Source organism: Cynoglossus semilaevis, chromosome 6, assembly GCF_000523025.1.
Source record: "Cynoglossus semilaevis isolate Cse_v1.0 chromosome 6, Cse_v1.0, whole genome shotgun sequence".
NCBI lineage: Eukaryota > Metazoa > Chordata > Actinopteri > Pleuronectiformes > Cynoglossidae > Cynoglossus > Cynoglossus semilaevis.
Window position 1 is genome coordinate 18358957 of NC_024312.1, and position 19729 is coordinate 18378685.

Genomic DNA, 19729 nt, shown 5'->3' on the forward strand with positions numbered 1-19729 from the left:
TCCTCAAGAGCTTCTTTTTCTCCCTGATCGACCTCTTCTTCTGCAGCTGGAGCCTCCGCCTCCTGTGGCATTAATTGTATTTTTTTAGAGTAGAGACTTAAAGAAAAGTTAGAAGAAAACAGTCAGAGTGGATCCTACCTCAGTGGTCGTTAATGACGGCGCCGACTCCTCGATAATTTCCTGGAGTATAAAAAAAAAAATCATACATAAATACCTTTTTCATTGTTGTTCTCGGGACAGAGATGAAAACTTCTCCTCACCTTGGCTTCTTCCTGCTTCACTTCTTCCTCTTTCTCACTGGAGTTGACGACAGGTTCCGACACCTCCTCTTGGACAGGTGTCTCCTCCCCCCTGTCCTCCTCCTGTCCCCCTGTTTGCTCCTCCTCTGTGCTGTTGGCGGTGGACTCAAATGACTTTTGTCTCTCCATGGCCTCCTTCATTCTCTGCTGCCTCCGCTCCTCTCTCTTGGCGAGACGCTCCAACAAAGCCTGGTCGTCATCTACTCCTCCAGCGCTGGGTGTGAGGGTGGAGGAGTCTTCCTCTGTGGCACTGTAACAGCATGTGATCTTTAATGGTAAATGATCCGTTTTTATAACCCCTCCCCCTCTCTCTCCCCCCGTCAAGATGGTTAATTTCTTAAAGAATCATCTTTTGGCGGTGTCACTTTTGACAAGAACCTTGTTAGATTCGCGTCATAACGCCAGTGATTTTCTGTAAGTCTAACCACGTCGGCATCGTTCCTACGTCCGCACTCCACCTTGTGTCGAGTACTTCTGTGCTTCCCTCGGTCCCGGCCTCCTCCTCCTGCTCTCTCATCTTCTTCCTCTCCTCCCTCGCCTGGCGCCTCCTCTCCCGCGCTTCCTCTTCGTCGTCTTCGTTGGCGAAACCCGACCTGAGCAAGTTTAAATAAAATGTAGTTGAAGCTTCAAAAAAGAAAACAGCAATCTGCTCCTCGACGTTTAACCATTTCCACTTGGACTCCATTACACAAACTATTGATTTTATATACATATATATATAAAATAAACTGCTTTGAGCTGATGACGAATGGTAGCTACACATGTTGGTTTTATTTCCTTGACCTTTTTTTTCTTATCAACTTTGCAACACGAGACTAACTCCAGCCTCTTTCTGTGCTGGCATTAATGACATCACCTCAGCTTCATCACCTTTAATTCGATTTGTCGTAAACTGAAAGGCAACACAGGAAACAAAGCACATGTTGGAAAGTACAGCGTTGCCCTGTGGCACCCGAAGAGCACAAATAAAAGAGAATAGGGAGCTCTCTGTTGGACATTTATTTGAACTGAACTGTCAGGATTCCTCATGTTTTTATTTAGCAACTGTTTCGCTGTGAGTGATTCCGAGAATTCGGAGCGAAACAACAGAGGCAACCGTGACTAACTGAGATACCGTAACCTCACAAATGTTTTTTTTTTGAGCTTCTTAACCCCTTAGGTTTCAAAGCACCGGTAGAAGCTGAAGTGTTTCAAATAGATCTCCCTAAAATTTTAGGGAATATTTACTCCAAATGTGTCCAAGATCCAACATTTTCAGAATTGTATCCAAAAACTATTGGAGATTAGCAAAAGAGAGTCAGTGAAGCTCTCAGCCTTTTCCAGGCTTCACCCTGGTGAAGCTGTACTAGCTGTCTTTATGAGGCAGGGAGAGGGATGGAAACGGCCCATTGACAGTCACTGGGTACTATTTTCTCCTGCTCATCTAAAATCTGTTGCACAATGATTCACAGATGTGGGAGTTCGAGGTGGATTTGAACCACACAAATCCTTCTCTTTCTCCCAAAACAGAAACAAAGACCAAAAGGAGGACGGTATTCCAACAGATCCCAGGGCAAACGTTCCACTAAATAGACTGTAATTCAATTAGCCCGTTCTCCAGCCAAAGCTGAAGGCCTCCTGTAAGGTTACTTCCAAAAAATAAGAAGCTTAAACAATTGATACAAAGGATACAAAGAACAAAAGATGAAGACTTACCTCAGACGTTAGCCAGTTAGCAAAAATACAGCAATAATAATAATAATAATAGTAAATTAAAAGATAAATTAAAATGTCAAGAGAGTTAGCAAAAGATAGCGGCTATAAGGTCAAAAAAGAACCAATAATTAAAGAGAATCTTGAAAAGATGACTAAAATATTCCCTGGAACATCTAAAGACAAATATTTTAAAAATGTGTTAAATAAGAAAACCACTTCTTATTAACTTGTTTTAGACTGAACTTCCCTTCTTACGATAAAATTCAATACTAGATTTGTCTGTTTACATTCAAAATTTGAAGGCACTGCTAAAGCGTTGACTTACTTCTCAGCTTCCAGACGCATCTGCTCCCTCCTCTGCCTCCTCAGCTCCATGCGGCGGTCAAAGTCATCGTCCATGATGCCCCGGAGATTGTCACTGTGTCACTGAAATGACACAAGTGTGAACCGAAAAAGGACCAGTTATCGTTTTTACCCATCAAACCCTTCAGATTCCAGAGTTTAAATCCGACCTACACCAGGGCTGCAGTTTCAAAAGCGGGAAACTTAGCAAAAGTTGAGGTAAAAACCCCCGGCCCCCCCCCCCCCTTCTCCCCCGTTCATAGTTCAACTTACAAACGGTCTGGTTTATATCTCAGCCTGTCTGCAGCTCAGAAAATCCCTCCTTGTTGGTTCACTGGCTTTTAACTATACCAGAAAAGGCAAAGCCTGCCTGTTTGTTCTTCTTGGTGATTTTGGACGCTCATAAAATACTTTGGAAATAAATTGGTTGAACTCTAGAATTGATTTCAGTGATGGTTATGATATATGATCTGCATATGTCATATGTCATACTTTTATATCGTGCGCTTCATAAAGTCGAGCACAGTCGGCCTGATATTTGTCCACGTGTTTTAAAGCGCTCCAAATTATATACAGTGGACCAGTGGACCCCAAAGGTCAGAGAGGTTGAGCACTAGGAGTGTATAGTCGTGGGTTTATCCCTTTCATGCATGACGGTCACTACAGTGGACAGCTATTAAAATGTCGCCTGAGAATCCACTGTAGAGGCTCATATGCAACACTGCCATCAAAACCTATTCTTATCATAGAAAATTACATTTTAATAGCTGTCCACCGTAGTGACCGTCATGCATGAAAGGGTTATTTACGGCATCGTGCTGCCAGGATTTATGAGATCTAATCTGTAGCTATACATGTTCATTTTAAAAAAAATTTTAGAAAAAATTACACTTCAGGTTCAGGATTATGATCCCTTAAGACTTTTGTGGCATTGATTTGTTTTTATAAAAATTATTCAGGAACATTAGAGACTCGGTGGAGCGGCAGGCGAAGGCTCTCTGACCTGCAGTCTCACAACTCACTGATACTGTACGACCGCGTCGTCCTCCAGAGAGTTGTGTTTAGGTTGGATCAGGTCCAGCAGGGCTGGCAAAGATCAGCCTTGTTACATTCACAAATCACCACCCTGAAGGCTCTGCAGGATTTACCTCCCCACATATGAAGCAATGCAGTTTGTGACTAAGCGATGACTGTTATACACTGACAGGGTGGTGATTGGAGGAGATTTAAATGCCATTATTTATATGTTCACTGCGGGCTGTTCGAAAAGTTTTTTTTTTTTTTTTTGTCACAAATCTGACGCTGCGCTAACTCCATACAAACTATGATATAGGTCATAAAAACATTCTGTGGAAAAAAAAAATATTTTAGCTTTTGCTACTATTTTAACGAATTTCAACCTTTCGTTTCAATGTTAGTTTTGTCAAAAAATTTTATCATTTTTGACAACACTTTACTGATCTCAAGGTACATTTTAGCCGTTTATTTGATAAGTATATATTTTTAACTTTTATTTAATTTTTTGTTAAGGTTATTTAATTGTGCCATGGAAGCCTGGCAGGAGATTTTCACTGAAGCTTTGCATGAATATAATTTACAATGTTGAATTGTTTTACCTTAATATCCATATAAAGCCATTAGGTTGGACTAATTATGACTATCATTCGGGAAAAAAAACAACGTCAACAAAGTCAATATGGCCGCCTCTGTGGTGAAGCTATTAATAATGAATTCATTTTATTCCTCAGCCAACACAGAAAAGACGTGCAGTCCCTGCCCTGAAAAACTGACTTTAACTTTTGACAATCCTATTGGCTACTTCAATATTCAAACAAAATGATCATGGTGTCACATATTTTTCCAATATGCAATGACAATCATATTGTGGTGCTTAATTTGTTCCCCATAATGGCCGACCACCGCAGTCAACGCCCACTGACAGTGTTGGGCTCACTGTGTAATTGGGACACATTCTGGTGTTGGCTGTCGGGCAGAAATCTTCAGTGTTAGCTGAAGTGGAGATGATTGTCATGGTTGGGTTAAAGTAAAGATGTTTCTGTTTCTCAGAATTAGGTTCTTAATGTAAGTTAAAGAAAGTGCCGCAAAAAAAACACGCCGAGACATAAACAGAGGACAGAGAGGCGTTAGCAATCAATCAAGAAGCCACGGCTGCTTATTCTTCAAGACCAAACATGGTCCCCCCCCAAAAAAAAAAAAAAAAAAAAAATGGCTGTCATCTGCATCAAACTGCAGTTGTGACCTTTCCTGCTGCTCATTAAAATGTTTGTCTGGTTGAAAGTCAGTTCATCTGGGAACCGTGCGCTATTGTAGGAAACTCAGCCACTCTGAAGGTCGGCTTTTTTTTTTTGAATTAAGTTAAGGAGCTGGTCGTGTCACATTAACGACTGCACATCGGGGTTTCTTCCCTCCAATAGGGAGACCCTACCAATTAGATTTGCTTTAGGTAAGTCTTAAAATAGATGTATTTATAAGGAATATGTGCAATATTTACTGTCTTGACCATAAGAAAAGCCATAAATATCGCATGATTCTCCATGGCAGGAGAATCCCTGGAAGTGGATGCAGCTATGTGCTCTCCTAGGTTTGCATCCCATCAAGCTGAGACGTCGTAGTCGGACTCCTTTTAAGGAAGTAAACAGACAGTGTTAGTTGTGGAGACTCAGCTTGGCAAGGTCCAAGGCCATGGGTGGAGAACAAGGTTTACTCTGTGAAATACCTGCTGCTGCACCAAGTGGCAAACTAAGAATAACTTCTTTTCCGTTGTATTCGCTCTCAATTCGTTTTCCAAAGCGTTTCTCGAAGAAAAAAAAAAAAAAAAATCACCCAAACATTTGTACTGTCATCCTACAGTCTGTACTAAAGGCCGGTGTATCTGAACTTTCTCTGACTTAGGAACGTGGGGGGGGGGGAGTTCGGGGGGAAATTTTTGAGGCCAAGAAGAGCTCAAATGAGCCGAAACATTTTTTATTGACCCAGCGAAAATAGATACAGTTAAGGGTTAGTTACCAACAAGGCAAAATTACAATAGAAAGACAAACAACGCAGAGCCCCAAAATACATGATGGAAAATTGTTGGAAAAGACATGCCCGTCTAAAACCATTGATTTACTGCTAATGGAGCTGCAGTCTTTGAAGAAACATGTATCATTCACTGGTTACCCCTTATACCAACTTTTGAATGGCTTTTTAAAATAAAACTGGCTACAGTCCATGTTTAATTCAAAATTCTAATGTTAAATCTAGATGTTTTTTTTGGGGGGGGGGGTTGATGCCAAATGAGCTCAGGATGCTCTGGATTTCCAGAGACAAGAAAAGTCTATGGTCACGAACTTTCCACTGCATTCTCCAGTCCACATATGATGGTTGGGTTTATCTTCGATACCATCTAAGGGAAAGCGGAGACAGACCTGGCATGTCCACAGATTGCAAACAACCGTCTCCGCGTCTCGTCTGCTCAGTGTAGCAGTCACAGAAACCCTAGTCAAATCATAGCATTGACCCTCTGTTTGACAGAGCGGCAGCTAAGATCATCTGTGTTTGTATCTCACGCCATTCATTAGCTTTGTTGACTTTTACACCACGGCCGCCTTTCCGTCATCACCTGGTTTCCTTTGCTTTGCTTTTGCGTTTAAAAAGTTTTTTGTTTTTTTTTAAGCATCCTTTATCACATTGGGGAATTTAAACTTTGCTTCTTGTAACTTTATCTCTTAAGTTGCGCTGTCTCCGGCATCACACTTGTCGCCTATCGGTCGTAGTGTCCCATCAAAGTGAATGTAATTTTCACCTACAACGTGATTCAGTTTAAAGTAAATAAATAAATCACCAACGAACTTTCAGTTTGTATATATATGTTTAAATTAACAACCAATAGACATTAATCATCACCCAATTACCCATCGTTACCAGGACAACGTTTTTTTATTATTATTATTATTTTATTCTGCTGTGCATTGATAGTCTAAAGCAGTGGTTTCTCAAACTTTTTAATACCTGAGAAAACACTGAGCTCTCTGAGTACCACCATGATGACCAACACTGGTGGTACGACGCGTTCCACAATTTGAGAACCGCTGGTCTAGAGAACTTCTTGTACAACATACAGATTTTGGGGGTTGGAGGATGGTTTAGGGAGGCATTATATTTTATTTATATATCGTTTATTTTCCCTCGATAATCAATATAAAACTGCATAACTGATGCAAACAATTTATAAATATTCTATTTTTCTGTAAACTACAAAAAGGAGCTGAACATGGTGCAATCCAGATGTTAAACCCATATCACACTTGAATGCCACGAAATACAAGCTGTATTGACACCAGCTTGTTAGTTCTACCAGTCAACCTTAATCTGCTCCGACGACAAGCCTCATACTCCCCCCCCACAAACTGTAACTCTGAGCTGCAGGAAAGATAGCATCAGAAAACTTACCAGGCGTGCAGAGCAAAGCAATTGTTCCTCCTCAGAATCAGGGCCAGAACAAAGAGCTGCAGTTTATAAGCGCTCACACAGCCCTTGAACAGCTCCGCCTGCTCAGTGATGTGCTGGATTGTGTGTGCACTGCTGTCATGAGATGGGGAAGATGACTTTTTTTTTTATTACGTATAAATTCTGGAAAAAATATAGAAACCAAATTTAAGATTTTCTCAAATGAGCATGTAGTGTGAGTGTTTCGCAAATGTGCTGGTTTGTTCTACAGTCTGTATCTGTCAACATTGAGACCCTTTTTATTGACCTGCAGGTGGCGCTTAGTACAAATTTGAAAGCCCTGTTTCATGATTTATACAACTGTAAATTTTAATAGGGCTCAAAGCTTTTAGACAAGATTGAAAGAATACATTTTGGTGATGATTAGCCAAGAAGGCATTTCGTGCCTCTTTTTTTTTTTGTTAACGAATACATTTTGGTGATGATTATGATTTTTTTGTTTAAAAAAAAGGCTTAAACACCAAATCGAGGAAGAGTGTTTGATGAGCTGACATAGCCTAGCTCGTCCATCAGGGGCATCACATCCCGGAGTTCAAGTGTGATGTTCAAAATAGTCATAGGATTGAGACTGATATGAAGTATTAATTTTAGGACTCTGAACTCATGGACAAGGAAAGGCAAACTTCCTTTATAACACTCTTTATAGGGCAGAGAGAAAAGCCCCATGTTTACAAACATTGACACAAAATTCCAGCATTCTCTATTTTAACACGAGACAATGTTACTGGCACCGCATAGATGGGAACAAGGATCTTACCGACCACTTTTATCCAATTAGAGGGTACTTCAGTGGCTCAACCCCCATGGTTTGGACCAAGTTACAGAAATAGTTGACAAAATAAAGCATCGCTCCTCCAGGCCAGTCTGTGGTAGCCAAACAGACCCGGTGGTTTACTGTCTCCAGTGGGCTTAAGCGAAACCAGAACGCAAATTACATGCATATCTGTAATTCCAAAACAACACTGTTGTTTTGTCTTCAGTGCCGTGTCTATTGCAACACAATAAATTTACAGTTATGCGTTTATCACAGTGACATCCTCCAAACTGAGCTTTCACCTGTAAAAAAAAAAAAAAAAAAAACCACAATGAAGACCATAATATCTTTGGAAATTTGCATTCCTTTATTTTTTTTTGTCATGACAATCTCCAAGGCGTCAACAGCAGTGAAACTTACTTGTTGTGTTTTTTTTTTCTATCAACAATTGCATGTTCTTAAATTGTCCCTATTAGTTAACGAGTTGACCTAACGGTTACCAAGTTACAAAATAAGAATGACAAAGACACACCCCTTTGGGCGATGTGGTAAAACAGAGACATAAATGATGCACAACAACACGAGACAGTTGACACTTTACAGCGGGAAGTTCCACAAACAGTCGTTAACGTTAGACCAGATGTAGCGACAAAACAACGTGCAAATTCATCCGACACTTTACAGCGGGAAGTTCCACAAACAGTCGTTAACGTTAGACCAGATGTAGCGACAAAACGTGCAAATTCATCAAACGTAACAAATGTTCGCACATTTCTTCTGATGGCGCGTACAGTAACATTGATTCTTTTAGAATAAAATCAAGGACCTTGCAGGATTTTAAAATGAGTTGATGCAAAATGACAGCTAAATTAAACAGCGATCGCATCAAAAAGTACATCCAATGGCCGATCCGCTTTCACTTCAAATGAATGGCAAATGACTAACTTACGTGTAACAGTGAAGACTTACAGTGCTTTGTATATTCAGTGCCTTTCTCTGACTTGCAATACGTTATTAGTCACTCAATGATCAGTGCTTACGTTTGGGTGTTTTTTTTTTACTTTTTTCAAGATATTAAAACAACTTTTTTAAAAAAACTAACCAATTTAATCGTAAAATGTGAAATTGAGTTACTTTTTTGACTGACCAAACTACAGTAAAAACCTCTAAAAAAAAACTCTTAAAAATAAAGCCAAAGCCCAAGTGTTTACACATAATATGCAGACCTGACTGGCCATCCTCACCCGGTACAACCAGTCTGATCTGAAACGTCCTACATTCAGGTAACTATTACAGTAACTGCTCAGTGGAGCCCGGTCATAAATGTAAATCACGATTCATCATTTGTAAACCAGTGAACAGAGTTAGGCTCTATCTGAAGCCAACAAACGAAAATGCTACGGACAGCTGCAAATTCAAATATATATTGAACTAATTTATTGTTGTATCTTCAGGACTCTACTAAATTAAATAATGAGGATCAATGAGGTGCAAGCTGCGACTCAGTGTGTTGAGGGGATTTCTGCCAACCAGGTTGACTGTTTATATTATAATAAGGGATGGATCAAACACTCGACCTCAAAATGCCCGTCATACCCACTTAAAGTCGTGCTTCAACTTACAAAATAATTGACTTTTATTCCTATTTGTACACGTGTACATGCTTTGCACCCCCCCACTTGGACCACTACTTTTTAAGTACTGTCCTATTGCACACTCCATTATTCACATTAGTATTTACCTGTTATTGTTGGTGTATCCTCCCAGAAAATATTGAAGTTATATTTTTAGTATATATTAGTAGAGATTGGACCAGAACTTTACTTGGCCCCATGGCCATTATTTCATTTCAAGTTGAAGGTAAAGCCTTTCCCTGGTCCTCCACCTTTTTGATGGCTGCCTGAATCTTCGCCTGATCTCCTAACAGCTTTCGTGGTTCCACCGGCTTGAGGTTTTCATCCAGCTCGAGCAGCACAGGTATCCCTGTCGGTAAAGTGACATTGGCTATATCCTTGTCGGATATTCCTGTTGACGTAAAGACAGAGGTATTCAAACACTTTGGAGTGATGTAATCAAAAAGCACAACTGCTGACACTATCTGGTTTATTGTAATGATTTAACAGTAATCAGTTCATTTATTTCACACATGGTTTGTACCATGTTGGGCTCATGTGTTTTATGATTCTATTTACCGGGCAACACAAGACCCCGACTCCATCTGGGTGTGCAGAAAGGTCACCGTGGATTGAGTGGCCACAGCCTAATGTAACATAAACTCACTGGCCTTTTGTGCAAGTTCAGCTTTCCATTTCTGGAACTAAAATATTATTTGACTCCAGTGTTACAGAACTACTAGCTGGCCACGCAGCCCTGAACACGATTTTTTGGAATTATCTCACTAAAATGACCACTTAGAAAAAACAGTATTGTTTATGTTACCTGTTGACAGCTAAGTAGACTTGCATACCTTCAAGGTGTTTCAGCAGAGCTCTGCAGCTGTTTCCGTGAGCAGATATAAGCACAGTCCTGCCTTTCTTTATCTCCGGCACCACAGTGTTGTCCCAGTATGGCAGCAGCCTGTCTAAGACCTCCTTCAGGCTCTCCGCTCTGGGCAGACTCTCCTTTGGTACATCACAGGTGGTGTACCTGCGATCGTTGTAGATCTCGTGGAAGTAAGGATGGGACTCGTCAATTGGAGGCGGACTCACGTCAAAGCTTCGTCTCCACACCTTCACCTTTTCCTCTCCATGTTTTGCGGCCATTTCGGCCCGATTCAGGCCAATCAGCGTTCCATAGTGGCGCTCGTTAAGTCTCCAAGACTTGACGACGGGCACCCACTCCTGGCCCATGGCCTCCAGCACCAGCCATGCCGTTTGAATGGAGCGGCTGAGTATGGATGTGAACACCAGGTCAAATTTGTGACCCTGCTCTTTTAGCAACGTGCCACAATCCTGGGCCTCTTTCACCCCATTTTCACTCAGCTTTTGGTCTACCCAGCTGCAGAAGCGGTTCTCCTTGTTCCAGGCACCTTCTCCATGCCTTAGCAGAAAAAGTTTGTGTTTGGACATCCGAGGCACCAACAGAAGCAACAGAAACCTGCAGTAAAAAAAATTTAAAAAAATAGAAATAACTAAATGTAAAGTAACCAAACTAATATACAAATTCACAGTACACAGAGTGACTGCACTTGCAGCAGGTCTGTGTATCTGATCAGTGGTTAGTAGCAGGCTGTTTTTAAGGCCACCAAAAGGTTAGAGGTCGGTTTATACGCTGACATGGTAAAGGTAGACAGCACCAGCGTTTAGCCCAATTCACCGACCGAATGCACACTGTAAACAGTATATGTCTGACAAAAACATACACATGAAACACAGGTAGAGCCGATCTTCCGGAAAAACGGGGTTTTTTTTTTTTTTTTTTTGTTGTTTTTTTTTGCTAGATTGAAAGGATGGATGACAGTTGGAACGGAGTATTAAAATACAGCGTGGAAAGTGGACGTAAAAAGGCAAAGAGCACAAACGAGCACACTCCAGTTTCAAATCGCTAATTTATTGTTTGGTTGTCGTCTTACCCTGTTTTGATTTAAATCCTGTCTAGATAGAGCTATAACAGTCCGCGGTGACTGTTGACAGTAGATCCCAGACCATGCACAGCAACGTTAGCTTTGTGATTGACAATTCCGCTCGTCCAATCAGAACGGGTGCTTACATATGTGGGCGCGGCTTTTGGCAAATGTCATGTCCGTATTTGGAGTAGTAACGGTTGTGTGAGGAGGGATGAGGAGGAAGGCGGTATAGCAAAGCGATTTCCGCCGTCGACGTCGCCGAGGTATAGCTGATGTCTTGTTTCATAAACTTCGTAGTTTACACTTAAGGGAGTATTTATGATGTTTGTAAGAGAAAGACAGGAGTTTTTATAGGATAACTCTGCTCACAGGGAGACGTCAGAGGGGTGGTTTATTTAAAGCTCCACATGTTTGTGTTTAAATCATGACGGCAATGTTGTAACTGATAACCCTAATCACTTTTGAAGAGCAAAAATACATTTTTAACAAACACTAACGTCAATGCAAAAATAAACCTCGAACTCTTTGTTTGCGCAAAAGTCCATTTATCTATATGCAATAAACTTTTTAGGCTAGTTTGGTCTCCCTATCCAATTGCCTTTAAAGGAATTAAAAGCAAACCTACGTTGTAATGTTTTATGGATAATGACCTCCCTCAAAGTGGGAGGGATTAATGTTCTCAGACTTTGATATTTAAATGAAGGATTAGTCTTTAAAATAGTGGCCACCATCTCAAAGATAACGAATATTTTATAGCTACTTTACTTTTGCATATTTTTATATACATACAGTACATTTTTTTCGTATTATTAATTTTTCCCCCCCAGCAATTTCACCAACCTCCTTCTGAGATTAAAATTGTAGTTTCCCAACAATTTGGTTGTTTGTGATGTTTAATTTAGGTCAATATTTAATGGAAAGGATAAAGATTATTTAATTAAACTCGGGTTGATTTATTTTGTTAGTTGAATCACTGTTAAAAAGTGAACGGTCAAATTGAAGTGTAATTGTTGTAACCCTATTTCCTCATTTGACTGGGAAATATCACCAACTGTTTAAAGTAAACACGGTCAAACCTCCGGTACAACTGGCAGGACATGTTTATTGTACAACAGACCACAAAGAATCTCATGACTTTGTTCAGGGCTTAACATCAATGAGGTGAATATAAATTGTGATATATTCACATGAAGAAATAGAAGCAACTGCCAAAGGCTCTGCGTTACTTTTTTTTAAAGCATGATTTTGTCATGACATAAAAACTACACGTTCTCTTAAAATAAAAAGAATCCTTTTAAACCTGCTATTTTCAACATCAGCTAAAATATTTACTACTTATTTACCGTGTCTTTATTTGTCTTTAAGGAATCGTACGATTCACTGGTTCTTACACGTTATAAACCGACCAACACATTCTTAAAGACGTCCATCTCGAATCTACTGTCCAGCATCAAACAACTTCTTTCTGCCCTCCATGCCGGACATCGCGTCCACATTTTTACGCCAGTCTGTCACTTCTTCTTTCTGTTTGGTGAAATAGTACAACACATTTTGATTTTTATGATTGGAAAAAAAAAATGATGCAATTACTTACAATATCTGAGAAAAAAAATGTAAGCTATGTTATTTTTATTAGTGCAGTCTTAAATGCTGAATACAATACTACAATTGTAACCAACATACAATTTACATGAATTGATGTATCACAGTTTACTTCCGACAGATGGATTCCTAATTAATTCATACATTTATTTATTTAGTTCGTTTTAGTGCAATAGTAGCAATGGTTTGTTGAACACTGCAGTGGATGGTACCACTTTAGTGGCAATACTCCTTACCTTCTCCTCCTCTTTCTTTACAGTCTTCAGGTTGGCCTTAAAGTCCACAGACTCTTTAACCTTTGAACTAAACAAGGCTCCTAACATGGCATCAGCAGATACCCTCACCCTCCTCAGGTTTGGTCTCTTCATCTTGCCCTTCAACTCAAAGATCTTCTGAGACAGGTCTTGTATCTTTTTATCCCACACAAATGACAGCAAAAAGGCCCAACATTAGTCGACTTGTCAAAGTCTTGGTCTATTTCTGCAGGTCATAGGTCATCCAGGTCTTTTTACTCTTCACTGTTTTTTACTTCCTCAGGTCTTTTTACTCTTCACTGTTTTTTTACTTTACCACGTAAATCTCATGGTATTCTACAGCAGACATAACTTTTCAAGTCTCTAATATTAACAGCAGGTGTCTTAATAGAGCATATAGATATGAAATTAGTTTCAGCAAAGTAAGGGATAGGGAATCTCTATAATATGTATAAAAAAGAATATTTTAAAATTATATATGAAATAATAATAATAATAATAAAAACAAAAAATTGTAGGAATCAAAATGTTAACGTTTTATCACTGCGAACAAATGTAGAAGAAACACTGGCCTACAGGTGGCCCATTCTTTATTTAGTGTATTTTTGCGTTTTATTACGAGACTGACGCGGTTATTTGGCACATATCGCTTACCTCCTTACTATTTTTAGACACTTTAGAAGCAATGTCATACCGATCCTCGTCCACCACATCAATTTTTTGGTGAAGCTCTTTGCACAGAGTCTGGAACAGAACCCATATTGACATCAGTCAATCTAATGTCGCATTGATGCATTTGAGAAAATACTTATGACATATGCTTTAACCAAAGCAATTCTGGATAATAACCGAATCCTGGCTTGAATATTTTTTAAATGTTATTTTTAAAGTATATTATCGTAGAGCAAAAACACCTATTTTCTAAACGTCTTCACTTTATTAGGAAGCACACATTTTGACAGTGCAACGCGTACCTGTAGATCCTGCAAAGAAAGCCCGGACATTTGAAGAACAGGAACTCTCTCTCCAAGGGTTTTGTCTCGCTCGTCTTTTCTTTCTTGTTTGTCACCCTCCAGCATAGTCATGGCTCTCTTTAAGAGTTTGGTCTGGTGCATAGCAGAATAATAATTAGTTCATCAATCATTTTCATTAATCTATTACTACACATTGCGGGTGACCCCATTGGATTGGTCTGGTGCATAGCAGAATAATAATATATATAATATTAGTTCATCAATCATTTATGTGGGATTGTGACCCCTAGGTTGAAACACACTGCTTTATACCTTCAAAAACAGTCTCCGAGAGGCAGAGATTTTTGGCTTTGGTTTCTGAAAAAAATAATTGTATTTAGTTTTGAGTAACAGATACAATATAATTGAAAGGAAGGCTTTAACTCACCGAAGATCTATCCATAGAAGAGATGTTTACAGACACAGAGACAGACGAAAGATATCAGAATATATTACTATACATATTATAACCACGCAGTACTTTTTACTCTGATCAAAATGATTCTTGTGTACTTACGCTGCAGACATGGCTGCTATATTGGATTTCAGATGCTCTTCTTTTTATGTCCACCATAAGAAAAAAAAAAAAAGAATGATCCAGAACAGTTACTCTACATGTTCGCCTCACTTTGTCATATTTTCTTGAAGAAATATCCATACATCATTAATTGTTTTATTTTAAGAAATTCTCACACCATACTAAGGGATGCATAACATGTGACACAAAGACGCATGACACTGTTGTCAAGGTCAGAACGGCCACCTGTGATAAAGCCAGAAATGTTGACAACACTAAAAAAACGAATCAAAACATGAATGTTTAAATATTCACATACAGCGAAGTAGACCTATATCTATTGAAAATGGACTATTTATAGAAGAAAAAAAGAACATTTCTATGAATGCGGATCACTTTTCAAAAGAACACTTCATTATTAACTGGGTTTCAGGAGACTTGATTTTTCTTGTGGAATTGATTTCAAACGTACTTTAAAGTTTGACATTTCCATCCGTGATCAATGGAGGAGAGCTCATCTCACGCAAATAAACCTCCTAACAATAAATCATTTGCATTTGTTTAAACAAAATTACAGATTTACAAAAAAGAAAGGACCAAATTCTGAATTTTTAGTCCAAACAGATCTTTTCATTTGATGCAGTTTTTTTTTTAAACAAAAACTGATCTTTTCATTTGATGCTGTTTTTAACAAAAGTAGGAGCGTCAGAGTTTAGTGGTGTAAAAATTGTTGATAGTGAGATTATCTTACCTTATCAGTCAAAGACAATACTCACAGGCTGTTTGTTTTTTTCTCTGACCACAGGGAACAGAAAGAGGGTAGATATATAGATTCTAGCACGCTTGTGAGTGGCTCACTAAAATAGACCTACTGTCCACACCATTCTTGCTCAGGGTCCATCACATCCCATACATCTGAGGTATGAAAGGTCCCGGGATCATCCACTTAGTTACAAAAGAGAGGGTAGTAATTTGAAGTAGGCTTCAATGCAATCCTGCGTACACGAAAAGGGGGATACCACTCAGATATAATATTGTATATATAATGTAGTAAAACACGGAATTAACGGATTTGCATTTTTATTGATATTTTTTTACATCAAGACAACCGGAAAAGTGAATAAACATATTCTTGTCAAGTAGCGTGAACAAAAATGTGTAAATCTAAATTATGCTCTCAGTTTAACTGGCAATAAGTAAACTGCGAACCAAAAAAAGTTGTTTATAATTTGCTATGAAGGACAGTGTTCTGAACACAACGATATGACCTTACAGTCGTCACACCTGTTACTGGGAAAACTGTAATGCTTGAGAGAGTTATATACTGCCATCTTCAGGCTGCACCCTGTAATTACAACAACGGAAATACACCACGAAGCGATGAAATGTGATTTAAGTCCAGGAACAGAATTAGAAGAACTCAGGATAAGACAAAAAACGTTTTAATATGCTCTGAAATCATTATATGCCCACGAAAACAAAAACAAAAACAGTTTCTTCAGTTTCCAGAGGCGTCAAAAAGCTTCTTCCTGCCCTCCATGCCAGACATGGCCTCCACATTTTTACGCCAGTCAGTCACCTCTTCTTTCTGTTGGAAATATTACAGATAATAGACAGACAGACCAGATAGGACAGAGTATGTGTAGATCAAGTCAGACTAACCTTTTCCTCCTCCTTTTTCACGGTTTTCAGGTTGGCCTTGAAGTCAAAGGACTCCTTGTGTTTGGAGCCCAGCAGCACACTCAGCATGGCCTCGGCTGAGATCTTCACCCTCTTCAGGTTTGGTTTCTTAAACTTGCTCTGCATCTCGGTGATCTTCAGCTTCATGTTGTCAATCTAGGAAGGGAGTAATGACATAGTTTGCCTCGCGGTCGTATCTTGACCTTTAGAGCGATTGGGATTTCATAGAAAAAGCTGGCGTAAAACAACTCCCCTCCCCATTGTCCTTACCTCCATGTCGTTCTTGGACACCTTGAGTCCAATATCGTAGCGCTCCTCGTCTACAAGATCAATCTTGTGGTGTAGGCCTTTGCATAAATCCTGTAGAAAGTCCATTGAAAAGAAAAGAGTGTATTTGAATCTGGTGGTAACAGTAACTGGAGCGACTGAGAGACAACAAAGATGTTATAATCAATCATCACCACCAGCTCTTGCGCAGATAATCCAGACAGATTCAGAGGAGAAATCCTTTCAGCCAGAGCCTCTTCTCTCTCTTTCACATTTCGCTCCTTCTCCTCCTGCAGCATCTGAGCAGCAACTGCCAGCAGTCTGATCTAAAGAGCGCAGACATCCAAACACCAACATTAAGTTGGTTTTAAGAACATTGAAAAAATTGCGAATTAAAAATTTTGACACCCAACATTAAGTTGGTTTTAAGAACATTTAAAAATTGCGAATTAAAAATTTTTTTTACATCTTACCTTCAACCCCAGGCGCCGTGATGAGGAGATCTTTGATTTTCTCTGAAATGAATTTATGATCAAATTAATTGTCAGTTAGGCGGTAAATACAGTGTGTGTATTTATGTTCAAATAAATAAGTAAATTGTTTGTACTCACAGGTCTGTTAGAGCATTGAAAAAGGAGTGTGTGTTCAAATAAATAAGTAAATGGTTTCTACTCACAGGTCTGTTGGAGCATTGAAAAAGGGGAGGAAAATGGAAGTCACATTAAAAAATGAACATGAATGAATAACAAAATGTACATAATAATGCCGTATTCCAAGTGATAATACTCACTCCTCAGCCATGGTTGTCTTAAAGTCCTTTTACTGCAAAAAATTAAAAAGTGCATGTTTTTCTGGTTACGGGACAAAAATTGAAAATTGAAACACAATCCAAAGAAATTTTACTAAAAAAAAAAAAAAAATTACTCACATTATTTTTTTAAAAATTTATTGAAGTTTCTTTCACCTACAACACACAATGAAGAAGAAACAAATAAATGGAAAACAATTGTGTCCCTTAAAACCTTAAGCTTAAAAAAAAACACAAAACACACCGCAATGGCTTTATTGCAGGCTTACCCATTTCTCACTGTCAACTCTTCAATAGTGTGAGATTCTTTTAAAGTCATCCACTGTATCAGTGTCACAGCCAGACACTGACTCAACATACATGCAAAATGCAAACGTGCAAAGCAGGTGAACAACCAGATAATCCACAGGCATGTCACAGCAACCAGGCTCAGCTTCCTGTCGGTGTTAATCAAATGAACAATCTTCACAGATATTTGTCCTTTTTGTCCTTATGCTTACATTGCAAAGGTCAAAAAAGGAAAAAAAAAAAAAAAATTTTTTTTTTTAAAAAGAGAAATCTGTGTCAAAGAAACACATCCAGATCATGCTTTTAAATACCTGCTCCTTATAGAAGGCACACAGCTCCTTGGACCTCACCTCAGAACTGCAGTGTGTGTGTGTGAGGAGGACCTTGTGTTTGAGTTAAATTAGATTTATAGAGCTCGCGCCAAATGTGAATGGCCCACGAAAATAGACTCGTGTTTGTGTGTGTACCACTGCTACTGCCTGTCCACCAGCAGTGGCATTTAGTGTTGCACATAGCATGGCCACAGCATCCAGACAGGATAATAAAACTGCATTTATGGGCTCAGATGCTCTGGATCGTGCCAGAGTTCGACAACACCTGTTGTGCCCAGTGAGCATTTAGAGATGCGGCCATGCCTCACACTGCGTCAGTGTCACCCATTTAAAGTTGACCGACTGGGGTGAGGTCAGGTAATCAAGGTGTCGTACAAGAACGAAAGATCTGTGTGTTTCCTTATTCCGCCAACCCTTGTTCAGGAAACAGTGCAAATTCAAACCCTATTATAAATATATTGTTGCACTGCATCATATAATTTGGAAAAAAAATCCGTGTTTTATTTAATGGGAAAAATATAAATACTGTTACTGTACTGTGAGAGTAGTGGTTGTAAATGTGTAGTAGTAACACATTTTAGAATTTGCAGTATTTTGTTTCAGGGCAACTAAATGTCTACGCCTGTTATGACCAGATCAAAAATTGTTACAGCAAATAAATGAATGTCAATTTTATATGTATGATAGACAGATAGATAGATAGATTGATCGATCGATTGATTGATTATCGCCAGTAGTTAAATGTGCCTGTGTGAAAACCAATTGTAGAACCAGCTGAAGGTTAAGAGTAAAGTCAAAGGTCATGAGGGTTTTATTTGGGGGGGGGAGCGGGGGGGGAGCAGAGGAACAAGGACAGGTGCTGTTCAAGACTCAGTGGGTTGTAAACTGAGATGACTTCTCATCAGCAGGGGAGGGGACAACTACTGAAACAGTAGTCATGAACAAAAGACAGGTAGAATATTAAAATAAGTGTAAGGATATATATTTTTTTTATCCTCTGGATGAGCCAAGAAAGAATAAATATTTGGACAAAAAAAGAAAGACTAAATAAAAAGGTTGACCTTATACGGAAGCAGCTGTGATGTACTGTGTTTGCGATGTATAAAAAAAAACAATTCCACACCATACCCCTCCAATAAAGATTCTATGTTATTTAACAGTTTATATGTTGAATTCTTAAAGTAATTTAACTTAGCCTTTCAACAACCGTATGTTTAATTTGTTGTATTGAATGGGCTACTTCCTATTTATTATTATAATTGTTATTACTTCGCGACTGATCGTCCTGTTTATCATTTTATTCTTAAATACATGTATGTTATGTGTATATTTATATATATATTTATACATGTATTATTTCTAAATTCAATCATGTGATGTTATAATTCTGTATTTATTACAGTCCTTAACCTTTAACTATTTCTAATTGTGAGGGGAATTCAGTCTTTCATCTTTGTATTCAGCTGTCTAATCACAGCTTTGCCGCAGTGCCCCCGTGTGGCCCATTTTGTCACGGTGGCACTGCGGCTTGAATTTTCGTTGTCCAGCCCGTGTCAAATGTCACGCCTTCAAGTGGTTATATGAACACCCAAAGGACAAAAAGCGCGATACAAAATATCAATTAATAACATGCAAGAAGGTGTTCACTGTAAAAACAATTCCTTTAAGGGTCCTTGAACACATCACACATTCATCTTGCTGTTGGTTTAATGACCATCCCATGGATCAGACAGTGAAACAGTGCCATCATCTGTTTAATGTGAATACTTCATTTTAAAGTCTAAATCTAAATATATTGACATTT

At 38.9% G+C, this 19729-nt stretch overlaps 4 protein-coding genes and 1 long non-coding RNA gene across 5 annotated transcripts in view; 1 reads left to right on the forward strand and 4 right to left on the reverse strand.

The window, feature by feature from the left end:
• The window catches only part of cald1b (caldesmon 1b), a 14333-nt gene extending 7367 nt beyond the window's left edge, over positions 1-6966 (reverse strand). Inside the window, exons 1-6 of the mRNA XM_025056359.1 lie at positions 6789-6966; positions 2320-2420; positions 725-892; positions 261-549; positions 139-180; positions 4-62 (exon numbers count right to left, since the gene is read on the reverse strand). Of these exons, the coding sequence (XP_024912127.1) occupies positions 4-62; positions 139-180; positions 261-549; positions 725-892; positions 2320-2393 (632 nt within the window). The 5' untranslated portion in view covers positions 2394-2420; positions 6789-6966. The remainder of the gene's footprint in view (positions 1-3; positions 63-138; positions 181-260; positions 550-724; positions 893-2319; positions 2421-6788) is intronic.
• Positions 6967-8588: 1622 nt separating this feature from the next.
• Positions 8589-11279, reverse strand: bpgm (2,3-bisphosphoglycerate mutase). The gene is made up of 3 exons (XM_008312585.3): positions 11171-11279; positions 10067-10695; positions 8589-9624 (listed from the first exon to the last, which is right to left on the reverse strand). The coding sequence occupies exons 2-3, from the start codon at positions 10665-10667 to the stop codon at positions 9449-9451; spliced, it is 777 nt and encodes a 258-aa protein (XP_008310807.1). The 5' UTR covers positions 10668-10695; positions 11171-11279; the 3' UTR covers positions 8589-9448.
• Positions 11280-11309: 30 nt separating this feature from the next.
• Positions 11310-19729, forward strand: part of LOC112487095 (uncharacterized) — a 9579-nt gene continuing 1159 nt past the window's right edge. Inside the window, exons 1-3 of the long non-coding RNA XR_003049846.1 lie at positions 11310-11427; positions 13026-13119; positions 16243-16329. This is a non-coding gene — a long non-coding RNA (uncharacterized LOC112487095). The remainder of the gene's footprint in view (positions 11428-13025; positions 13120-16242; positions 16330-19729) is intronic.
• On the reverse strand, positions 11434-15193 carry LOC103380564 (troponin I, slow skeletal muscle-like). The gene is made up of 7 exons (XM_008312586.3): positions 14551-15193; positions 14422-14428; positions 14307-14351; positions 13995-14126; positions 13675-13764; positions 13003-13176; positions 11434-12688 (listed from the first exon to the last, which is right to left on the reverse strand). Exons 1-7 carry the CDS (start codon positions 14559-14561, stop codon positions 12602-12604), a joined length of 546 nt encoding a protein of 181 aa, XP_008310808.1. The 5' UTR covers positions 14562-15193; the 3' UTR covers positions 11434-12601.
• On the reverse strand, positions 15279-19723 carry LOC103380566 (troponin I, slow skeletal muscle-like). The gene is made up of 7 exons (XM_008312587.3): positions 17288-19723; positions 17174-17177; positions 16971-17012; positions 16692-16823; positions 16501-16590; positions 16213-16386; positions 15279-16138 (listed from the first exon to the last, which is right to left on the reverse strand). Exons 1-7 carry the CDS (start codon positions 17296-17298, stop codon positions 16049-16051), a joined length of 543 nt encoding a protein of 180 aa, XP_008310809.1. The 5' UTR covers positions 17299-19723; the 3' UTR covers positions 15279-16048.

Excerpts from the sequence above, each read along its gene's own strand:
- bpgm (XM_008312585.3), bottom strand. The coding sequence starts at position 10,667 with ATGTCCAAACACAAACTTTTTCTGCTAAGGCATGGAGAAGGTGCCTGG. Across the intron at positions 9,625-10,066 it reads TCTGCTGAAACACCTTGAAG|GAATATCCGACAAGGATATA; the intron begins GTATGCAAGTCT and ends TTACGTCAACAG.
- LOC103380564 (XM_008312586.3), bottom strand. Across the intron at positions 14,127-14,306 it reads CTCGGAGACTGTTTTTGAAG|ACCAAACTCTTAAAGAGAGC; the intron begins GTATAAAGCAGT and ends GCTATGCACCAG. Across the intron at positions 13,177-13,674 it reads TGTCTAAAAATAGTAAGGAG|ATACAAGACCTGTCTCAGAA; the intron begins GTAAGCGATATG and ends TGGGATAAAAAG.
- LOC103380566 (XM_008312587.3), bottom strand. Across the intron at positions 16,591-16,691 it reads TATCTGCGCAAGAGCTGGTG|GATTTATGCAAAGGCCTACA; the intron begins GTGATGATTGAT and ends GACTTTCTACAG. Across the intron at positions 16,387-16,500 it reads TGTCCAAGAACGACATGGAG|ATTGACAACATGAAGCTGAA; the intron begins GTAAGGACAATG and ends CTCCCTTCCTAG.